Genomic DNA, 11,409 nt, shown 5'->3' with positions numbered 1-11,409 from the left:
AAGCAATTGCAAAGAGTGTAAAATTTTGATGGGATGGGAGAAAGTATATACTAAAGAGCAGTTAGATGTTAGGGTCCTGGCATTGGGCTCCAATTGTCTCCAGCTTGATCTTGACCAGTACTGACCATTGGATCCCAGTCCACCCCTTCCGGTTGTGTTCACACAGCTAGACGTTCCCTGAGGACCCAGTCTTCCTCATTGACGCCTCGGGGTCTTTGATGGATTGGGTCAACATAGATTGAGTATGATTTGGATTCAATCCAGTTATCCTGTAGATCTTATACAGTTACCCACTTATGCTTGAAAAAATTTTTAAATTTGACTTATTCATATGAACAACAGAAATTTATTCATATGAAAATCTGGGTAACTACCTGATAAATGTAACTGTAGCCCCGCTGTACATCATGCCAACAATAAAAGAAAAAAAAGAAAATCTGGGTAATTTTCAAAACATATCATAAAACTTCTTGGGAAGTTTTAAAGTTACTTTGACTGGTAGTCTAAATTCAAATCTGGGGTAGAAGTCAAAACGATCTTCATTGCTTTCTTTACTTCTGGTCAAGGATTTAAAGGTCTTTTTGGGTGAGAAGGATGTGCTTATCATACTTGACTATTACTCTTTAATGAAAGACGGTTTCTGTCAGTTTATTTTCCTTTTTATTATTATTTTAAGTTATACAAAGTTATATGAAGGAGTTGCCATTTAAGAAAACAGTTTATGACTATAATGTAGATAGTGAATAGTCATAATGTACATTATGAAGAATTAATGTATATTATGAATGTAATATCTTAATATCTTCTCAGCATTCTCATCCATTCCTCTCCTACCTACCCTTTCTCTTACTCTTTTTAATTGTTTTTTTTTGTTGTTTTTTTGGTCAGTCATAGGGCTTGAACTCTGGGCCTGGGCATTGTCCCTGAGCTCTTCAGCTAAAGGCTAATGTTCTACCACTTGAGCCACAGCAACACTTTCGAGTTTTTGGTGGTTAATGGGAGATAAGAGTCTCAAGGAGTTTTTGTGCCCAAGCTGGCTTTAAACTGTGATCATCAGATCTAAGCCTCCTTAGTAGCTAGGATTATAGCCGTGAGCCACCACCTCACTCTTCTTAATGTTGTAGGATATACATTGGATTCTTTTCTTCTTTCTTCCCCTCTTCTCTTCATTTGTCTACTACTTTCTCCTTGACCCTACTACACCCCTTTCAAGTGCCCATTTCCTGTTTTTTTTTTTTTAAGGGCTTGAGGGTCCTTGTAAGATGTAAATCATAGTCTGGGAGAATGCACATATGCATAAATGTAGAATATATAAAGGTTCTATGCCTTATAACTTATAACTTCTTGGAGCACTAATCAGAAGAATGTCAGGCCACATGTAGATTCTGCAAAATGCAAAGCAAACTAACAAAACCCGTTAATACTTGGTTCTCTGTGCTGGGCCCAGGCTGAGGTTGGTGCTTAGCTGCATTGTGCTGTGTAGCTGCTATGTCAGGCTTCTAAAATGAAGAGTGGTAAACAACATTCTCTTTGGGATGCATCATTTTCTTTGGGACACATCATTACTGTTGGCCCTTCAGAATTTCCATTGTGCTGAGAAGCTGTCTGGAATGCAGCTGAGATCCATTTTTTCCCCTTGTGCACAGATTATCCCAGATTAGGGCCAGGACTATCATGTTTCTATCAACAGGAAGAATCTCTGCTCCTATGATTGAGCTGAATGTGTAATTATGAAATAAATACGAGCACACATTTCTCCTCCACCGAATGAAATGCTGCTAAGTTATTCTGTTAAGAAATTTCACAAGAAAGGAAGTTTGAATAAAGAAAACTTTCTGAGTTTTTTTTTTGAGAAATAATCAAAAGCAGGACGGTTTTCTACTCTTGAGAACGTTCTTTATACATTTTAGTGGCTTGTACAGGTGCACATAGAGTGCGTGATTTCATGTGAAGCAAAAGGGAAATTGTTGGTAAGCGCAGAACTGATTTCATGGGTAAGACACGAGGATTTGGGAATACTGAGACACTGCTGAATCCACCAGCCAGCAGAGTGGGTGTGTTTCTACTGCAAGTGTAAGTCAGATGTGGCTCAATGCCATCATATAAGCAGAGTGTCCTTCCTTCACGCCAAATGTCCCCAGTGGTTCCAGTAACCCAGAGTTGTCCACAGCAGCATGCAGAGTGAGCTAAGTTATGCACTGATGGATTCTGAGGCTTGGACTTGGTCCTATGTGGAGAGCATGAAAATGAAATTCCCAAGTTGTGCTCAGCATACTACATTGTCAAGGAAATGTTGGCTGCATCAGTTATCATAATTTTCTGTCAGAGACAGGATAATTACCATTATCTTATTTTGGGGGAGATCAAAGAGCCTTCATCATCTTGAAAATGTATTTGATGCAGTCTTGATTTGCTTTGCTGTTTCTCTCTGTTGTCCTTTTTCAATGTGTTGGTCTAAATTTTGTTTTCTTTTCCCAGCCTGTCACTTTTTGGAATGAAAAAAAAAAAAGTGAGAGCAGTGTCTTCCCTGGTGTACACATATACCTGGTGTAACACTGAGAAAAATGCAGAAGCAAAGTGGAAAGGTAGACCAAGCACATGTAAAGTATACAATTTTTTTTTTTGTGGGTCATAGGGCTGGAAGTCTGGCGTGGGCGTTGTCCCTGAGTTCTTCAGCTCAAGGCTACTGCCCTACCCTTGAGCCAAGCCCCACTTCCCGTTTTTTTTTCTAGACGTTAATTGGAGATAAGAGTCTCAGGTCCTTTTGTGCCTGGGCTTTGAACCTTGATTCTCAGATCTCAGCCTCCTGAATACCTAGGATTACAGGTGTGAGTCACTGCACCTGGAAAAGTGTACACTTTTTATCATCATGACAGCTAATTATACAGCCATTACCTGGGCCCTGCTGATGGAACAATGTATGTTGTTTGATGTTGAACTTTTTTTTTTTTTTTTTTTTTTTGCCAGTCCCTGGCTTGGGCTCAGGGCCTGAGCACTGTCCCTGGATTTTCTCAAGGCTGGGGCTCTACCACTTGAGCCTCAGCACCACTTCTGGCTTTTTGCTATGTATGTGGTACCGAGGAATCGAACCCGGGTCTTCGTGCATGCTAGGCAAGCACTTTAACCACTAGGCCAAACTCCCCGTCCTGATGTTGAACTTTTAAACTGTTACTCTTGCAATCTTTCTCCCCTCCCAAAGCTTCTTGGATGTGTGTGTATTTGTGTGTGTGTGTGTGTGTGTGTGTGTGTGTGTGTTTTGTTCAAGGCTAGTGCTGTACTTGAACCACAGCCCCACTTCAGCTTTTTATTTATTTATTTAATTTTTATTTTTATTTTTTTTGCCATCCCTGTCTTGAACTCAGGGCCTGAGCACTGTCCTTGGGGTTTCTCAAGATTAGATCTCTACCACTTGAGCTCTGGTTTTTTTTCTATGTATGTGGTTACTGAGGAATTGAACCCAGAGCTTAGTGCATGCTAGGCAAGCACTCTATCACTAGGCAAAACTCCAGGCCCCCACTTCAGCTTTTTACTGGAAAATTAGAAATAAGAGTCTTGTCATTTTTTCTGCCTGGGCAGGCTTTGAACTGTGATCCTCAAATCTTAGTCTCCTGGGCAGTTAGAATTATAGGTGTGAGCCATCAGCACGTGGCTGCTGCTTGTTTTAGAAACAGCAGACTTCAAGTTTAACCTGTACTAAGACCATGAGTAAGAGAAAGGAAACACATTCTGATGATTGTTGAACATGATTTTGGGCAGTTCTTTAAAAAAACATAATTTTATTGTTATTAGTAAGGAGTTGTACGGAGGGATAACCATTTCATAAGTCAGGTAAAGAGTGCAATTATTTTTCAGACAATGTCATTCCTTCCTTTGTTTTGTTGGGCCTAATTTTGCTGTGCGTATGAGGCCTAATCCCTGCCATTCAGTTTTATCTGAGGAAGCTTTAATCTTTTATTTTTTGAAATATTTCATAATGATAGTATTGCATGTATATGGGGCTTTAAACATTTATTTTTATTTTATTTTTTATTTTTTTGGCCCCCTTCTCTTTCTGGCCCGCCTCGCTCCGGCCCCGCTCGCTCTGGCCCTGCTCGCTCCGGCCCGGCTAGGCCCTCTTTCTAGCTCAGGCCCCGCTCGCTCCGGCCCGCTCGCTCCGGCCCCGCTTGCTTCCACCCGGCTCTCTCCAGCTTGCTCTGGCCCCGCTCGCGTCGGCCCAGCCCTGCTCCTGGCTTGCTCTGGCCCCCGCTCGCTCCGGCCCGGGTCGCTCCCGCCCGCTCCTGGCCCCGCTCGCTCCGGCCCTGGCTTGCTCTGGCCCTGCTCGCTCCGGCCCTGCCAGCTCTCGCTTGCTCCTGGCTCTGCTCGCTCCGGCCCCTTCTCGCTCTGGCCCCGCTCGCTCCGGCCTCGCTGGCTCTGGCTCGGCTCGCTCCCGCACGCTCCGGCCCCGCACGCTCTGGCCCCGCTCGCTCCGGCCACCACTCGGTTGGGCTCCGCTTGCTTGCTTTCGCTCTCTGTCGCTTGTTGCAGTCTCGTCTCTGCCACTTCCGGCTTGGTTGTGTCTCGTCTCTGCCACTTCCGGTTTGGTTGTGTATGTGGGATACCGAGGAATCGAACCCGGGTCTTTGTGCATGCTAGGCAAGCACTTTAACCGCTAGGCCAAACTCCCGGGCCCTAAACATTTATTTTATTTAGTTTTGCTTTGTAGGCATTTGAACTTGGGGCTTTCAACCTGCTAGGAAGTTCTCTATCACTTTAGTCATGCCTCCAAGTTCCTTTTACTCTGGTTAGTTTGAGATAGGGTTTCACTTCTTGCCCTAGTGGCCTAGGCTCTGATCTTCTGGTTTCTTTTTCCACATTAGTTCAGATGAAGAACATGTGCTACTATACCTAGTCTTTTCTCTTTTTTTTTATATTGTTTTTTTATTGTAATTAATAGAAGGGTTATATTATATTCACCAGATAGAAGGTGCATTACTTCACAAACATTGATATCCTTTCTCATGTCTTGGTCCCCATTTCTCTCCCCCCACCACTGCCCCTCATCTTGTTTTCCCCTCTTCCCTATCCTATTTCAAACAAACATATATACAATATATCAGATAACAAGGTAAAATACTGTAACAGTATAAGATAACCAAGGGACTGCAAAAAGATGAGAGATAATATAGTACATTAAGGACAACAATCACTCATTATATGGGTTTTGTTTCTATATCCTGGAGGTCCTTTCATTTAGCATCATCCTATATGGCCTTATGTATCTAGGTTTTGAGCTATTTTAAATCTCTGCTAGGAGAGCCCAAGATTTCTACTGATTATGACAAATGAGGGAAACCATTGAGCTTATGTTCCTTTGAGTCTGGCTTACTTCATGTTCATTGCAGCACCATTTACCATAGGGAAGATATGGAACCAACCCAGATGCCTCTCAGTTGATGAGTGGATCAACAAGATGTGGTATTTATACACAATGGAATTCTATGCTGCCATCAGAAAGAACGACATTACCCCATTTGTAAGGAAATGGAAAGATTTGGAAAAAACTATATACCTAGCCTTTTGTATTGACATGGAGTCTTGAGACCTTTATCTTCCCTATCATACCTCCTAAGTAGCTAGGATTACAGGAATGAGCTACTGCTCCCAGCCCTTTGTATGGGGCTTTACAATTAAGAAAATATTTCCTCACTGATTATTCCATTTGGGTGTCTAAACTCAGAAAGTAATGTTTTCTCTCTTATCTCCTACTTTGGAGAAACACCTGCCTCTCCTGTCTCTGAATGAGTTTCCTTTCTAAATGGTCAAAGGTTGCAAATGTAAATGAAAAGTTTACTCTGCTGTGAAAAATTCAACTATCACATTTGTGGTTTTGTACCAATAAGCCAAACTGATTCATCCTAAGACAACATGGTCAAGGGGAGTGTGTAAACAGATTTATTTTCAGACTCACTCTTTCAAAACCAGGCTGGTTGTAATGTGCACACCCTCTGAGGTGACACAGGTCAGGTGCTGCTTTGAGAGCAAACTATTTCTAACAGTGAATGTGTCTTACAGGTAATTAACAGAGGCATTTTTAAAAGCAGCACATGCGCGCGCGCACACACACACACACACACACACACGCACACTACTAACCAAAGAGAGGATTCTAATTAAACTAACACTTTAAAATGTAAGGTTTGTATGTTTGCAATGAAGCTAATTTTACATGGTGATCAAGAAAAGAACCCAGAGACATTGTGGAGCCTGACTGGCTCATTCTGGAAGCTGATTCCTGCCCAAAGTGATGCCATGGCCATTCTACCTTTCCATCATAGTAAAGAAGACACTGTACAACACTCCAAAGTTCTGGTTCCTTGCTATGGTACTTCCTGCATTGTTCCCAAGCCAGCCAGTATGGTGGCTCTGGACTGATCAACAGCTCTGAGGTTTTCTGCTATCAGCAGTAGTTCTCCAAATTCTCTGCCAAGTTACAAGAAAATGGTCTTTTCTAAAACGTTCTCTCTGCTTTGACAGTAAAGTTTTTGCTGTGACAAGAGGGGAAACAATTTGGCCATTGCACTCACATCTGGAAGAGCCATTCCTGTTCCTGTTACCTTGACAGGTCCATCAAAACCTTTACTCTCTACCAATCACCATCTTCCTGGCAGTCACACTGGAAGGTGATGATGGATGTGAATAAGGTCTGGTGGGAAGGAAGAACGTCAGAGACATTTCTGGATAGACCCTCTGATGAATGTGTACTTTAGTTATCTGTCACTTGTATGGAGAAATGTATTGTCATCATTAAAACCTAAGGCTGGTTAGGTAAGGCAATCTATTATCAAGCTACCTCCCTACATGGTGTAAGGTGTGGATATCCTCATAGCAAACTGCCATGGCTTTACTTTAAACATTCTCTGAACTTCAGCCTACGTTTCCTTACATTTTACTCTGGATGCAGGCATTTCATTTTCAAAGATGAGCAATAAGTATGGAAAAGGCTAAAGTAGAAATGAAAACTATTAGTGCAAATTAGGTACATTATAAAGTAATAGCATTGGAGGTAATATACATGTTGTCTGAGTCTCCATACACAGGAACACATCCTGTGCCATTAATAATCACTTGATCACTGTCTCTTTTGCACATCAACAAGAACTGACACGTTCATGGAAGGAACAGCTGTTCTCTCAAGTTCCCACTTGGATGTTTCTTAAGTAATTTCATTGCCCAGCAAAGTTGATCCAGGTGACACATTGCTAAGCTTCTTTCTTCCTTGGGTCGTATTGGTTCTGTGTTAATCACGTTTGCAAGCCAAGCACAAATAATCCTCCTAGCTCTCTGGCATGAATTAGTTCGCAGCACTCATTTAACAAATGAGAAACGGGAGGCAAAGAGCTCCCTGGAACCTGGAGCTCAGGGGACCACCGGCCACATGGTGCCCCCACTGCTCCAGGCCTCCAGGCTCCCGCGGGGACCACACAGTTGACATCCTATTGGGATCTGAGGATCATCAAGAAGCAGAGGAACGAATGGACCTGGGCCCGGAGGTCAAGTTCGTTTATTTGTTTTTAATTTAGCTGAAATGATAGGCTAGTTGAAAGACCCCTTTGTCAGGAGCGACCTTTTGACTAGCAGCACGAACCTCCCCCCACCTCTCTTTTCCTTCCCACCCTCTCTCCCCACTGCAGGATTAGAAAAGCACTTGGGAGGCTCATTAATCTTGCCGGGCGTTGTCAGAAGTGATCAGCGAGTTTTATTAAATCTCCCAGGATTGACTGAAAAGCCTCCTTGTCTGGGTCTGAATGAAAGGGGCATGTTAAGATCCCGGGGCTCGCTCTGGGGACCCCTCGCCCTGCCCTGTGGACAGCGATCTGACCCTCCCCAAGGAAGCTCAGGAGCTCTCCTTTGTTGAAGGACTTCAGCTGTAGCCAGGAGTCACTTGGCGCAGTCAGCATGAACACTCCAGGCTGGGTCCCGCCCAAGGCCCTGCTGCTTCTGCTGCTCCTGGACTGGACCAGCTCCACCTTCATCACCGTGAACCGAGGGCTGAGGGTGATGAAGGGTAGCTCCGCCTTCCTGTCTGCAGATGACCTCAAGTTTGCCATTCCCCGGGAGAAAGATACCTGCAAAGTGGAGGTGGTGAGGAACGAGCCAATAACCCAGAGGGTTGGACAGCTCACTCCCCAGGTAGGTCACCTTGGAGAGTTTCTGTGTGAGTAGCTGGGATGGATGTGCTTGGAGGGGTGAGGCGGGGAGGAGGCTGAGGCCATGGGTCTGCTCTCAGGCTGTCACCAGGGTGAGTACTGTAAGATATTCACAGGGTGGATGTTGAATGGCAGAGCTGAAATTCACGCAAATGGTATCCTACTGCTGTTCTCTGCCCGGCGGAACCTATGGTTTGATTGCTCTGAACTGATGGCAGAGAACAGGTTTGCAAGGGACAGGATCTACTCCACACCAGGCTGACATCTGTGGTGCTTCTGACATATTCAGGGTGAGACATTCTTCTTAATCGTTCCGATCTCTTACACTTTTATTGAAGGGAACCCTTATGTATCTTGCCAGCAGCTTGACCTTGTAGATTAGTTAAGGACGCAGGCCAAAGCAGAAGGTAAGAGCACGTCAGGTCTCTCATTTCAGGGAGGGAATGTGCAAGTAAGCAAGAGAAAGCACGAGAGAATGAAAGCACAAGTGAGCAAGACAGACGATCTCCTGCGGATTGCAGTGGCCAATCACTGTAGGGTGTGCTATCGGTAATCTTTATGGATTGGGTCCTGCCCTCATTGTCTTACCCACTGCCAATCAAGGTGGCTTTGCATAAGATATCAAAATTGCAAGACATTTTTGAGATGTACTTGTGACCTTAGATTTGCAAAGGTAAAACATGAAGGATTGTTGTTTGTTTGTTTGTTGATATCATTTGAATTCTTTGTAAGGAAAGAGAAATAGAATATGAAGAACTACAAATATTCAATTTCTTCAAAAATGTCTACCTTAATATTTCTCCTTAATTATACCCCCCAGAGACCTCTTTATTTAAGGGTATTTGAAGATATTCTGTTGTCATTTTTTGTCCTGTCCATCCTGGAATATGAACTTAGGATCTGGGACAGCATTCTACCACTTTGAGCCATAGGGCCACTTCTGGTTTTCTGGTAGTTAATTGGAGATAAGAATCACATGGACCTTTCTGCCTGGACTGGCTTTAAACCTTTATACTCAAATTTTAGCCTCCTGGGTAGCTGGGATTACAGGTGTGAGCTACCAGAAGCCAACTTTTCTTTTCTTTTTTGGGCTGAGTTAACCTTTTTGTGCTGGTCCTGGATCTTGAACTCAGGGCCTGAGCACTATGCCTTTGCTCTTTTGCTCAAAGCTAGATCTCTACTGCTTGAGACACTTCTGGCTTTTTTGGGGTGGTTAATTGGAGATAAGAGCCTCATGGACTTTCTTGTCTGGGGTGGTTTTGAACCTTTATCCTCAGATCTCATCCCCCTGTGTAGCCAGGATTACAGGCATGAACCATCAGTGCCCAGCTAAGAGTTATCTTTTAAGTTTATAGTTGCATATACTTTTCTTTTCTTATATTTTAAGATAATGGTTGACTTTATATACAATAGAAAATTGATTCTGAGTGTGTTGCTTGTTTTTGCTGTGGCTTAACTTTGCAAATGGTCTTAAGTATGTTCAACATTGGTTAGTGTTGTTGCTTATAGGGGGTGGGCCATTTCCAATTTTAGGGGGCCTCATTTCCTCTCCAGTGGTTATAGAAACATACACCGAGTCATACTGGGCATGGCAGAGATATAATAAAGAGTCTTAGATAGATGCTAGCTCCAATTATTATCATTAGATATTCCACTTACAACACTTAAAATTATAGACAAATTCATAAACCCAGCAAAATGCTATAAAAGGGAATTTCACTTTGGGGATGTTCATGATATGATAGGAATTAAATAACTCATTCCAGTTTCCTTTGAGACTTTCTGTTCAAGAGTTTAAGACTTTTTGAAGAATATAGTAATGGCTATAGGAATTATAACATTGTATTGCCAAGTGTTTAGTAGTTGTAACTTCTTGATTTCTTCCAACATTATTTACCCTCTGAAAGTATGTATCAGTTATGGAAAAAGAGAGACCAGGTATATCAGTCAGCCGTATTGCCACTATAACCAAAATATACCTAAGAGAACAATCTAAAAGGAAGAAAGCTGAGCTCTGAGGGCTGTAGTTTGAAACCACCCCAGGCAGGAAACTCCTTGAGACTTTTATGTTCAATAAACAATTCAGGAAATCTGAAAGTGGCACTGTGGCTCAAGTGGTAAAGCGCTCATGGACAGTGCCCACGTCCAGAGTTCAAGTCCCAGGACTAGAAGAAAAAAAAAGTAAAATAAAAGGGAAGAAGGATTATTCTTAGCTTGCAGTTTCAGAGGTTTCAATGCTTATGGTGGGCATAGCAGCTTGCAGCATGACAGCCAGAAAGCAGAGTCTAGAAGTAACAGGAAGTGGCCAGAGCAATAATCAGCCACCAGAGAATTCTGTCTGTCTGTCTGTCTGTTTGTCTATCTATCCTCTCCCTCTCCCTCTCCCCCCCTCTCTCTCTCACACACACACACTATACCCAGCAGGAGGCAATGGAGATTCAACTACAGAGACTGGAATTAAAAACAAAATAAAAATATTTATAGAGTTTTGAGGTGCAGCAAGTTAAGAATCTGATTAAAAAAGATGGGGTCCTTAAGATGGGCATATTTGTACGTACTGATATCCTATAACGATTGATGGACTGAACAGATAATCTAGTTCTTTTTCTTCTCTCTTTCTCCATATATATGTATACACACACACACACACACACACACACACACACACACACACACACACACACACACACGTCCAACACTTGACTAGGAGTTAGTCTGATTGTTTGGAGTGAGAAAAGCAGGGAGAAAGGAGAAGTAAGTTCCCAGGAGCAAGTTGTCTCTTTTCCAGCTTTCTTTAACTCAGAGTCAGGAGGAAGGGCTCTGCTGTTCATTGGTTCTGGTCTTCACTTAGAAGGCAGTTTGAAAGGATCTGTTGTTACCTGGGCCAGCCTCCACCATAGAGAGCCCCTAACTCCTTAATCCACATGGCCTTCCCCGAAACGAACAAAACTGCTTCCATTATTTTTGTCTTTTGCTGTTTGGTTTTGTTTTTACAGTGCTGAAAAGCAAACCCAGGGCCTCATTTCTGATAGGCAAGCATGTGACCATTGTGCTGGAGGCCCAGTCTCTATGGAGTAAGATGGGTTTTTAGTGAGGTTTTAATGCTTTCAGGTTTTCTACCTGCTTTGAAAAATGGGAGAGCAAAAGTGATTCAAAAGACCAGAACTAGATTAAAAAAATATGTTGGTCACAGAAAGTAAGGGCTAGAATTGACCTCCAAGTT

General features: G+C 42.9%; 1 protein-coding gene across 1 annotated transcript in view; it reads left to right on the top strand.

Annotated features, from left to right (window-relative positions):
- The first annotated feature begins 7,935 nt into the window (after positions 1–7,935).
- The window catches only part of Frem1 (FRAS1 related extracellular matrix 1), a 122,908-nt gene continuing 119,434 nt past the window's right edge, over positions 7,936–11,409 (top strand). The window contains exon 1 of the mRNA XM_090329104.1: positions 7,936–8,169. Coding sequence (XP_090185230.1) covers positions 7,936–8,169 — 234 coding nt within the window. The remainder of the gene's footprint in view (positions 8,170–11,409) is intronic.

This window comes from Megascapheus bottae, chromosome 3 (assembly GCF_031878675.1).
Source record: "Megascapheus bottae isolate mThoBot1 chromosome 3, mThoBot2.hap1, whole genome shotgun sequence".
Classification (NCBI taxonomy): domain Eukaryota; kingdom Metazoa; phylum Chordata; class Mammalia; order Rodentia; family Geomyidae; genus Megascapheus; species Megascapheus bottae.
This window is presented reverse-complemented; position numbering and strand designations above follow the sequence as displayed.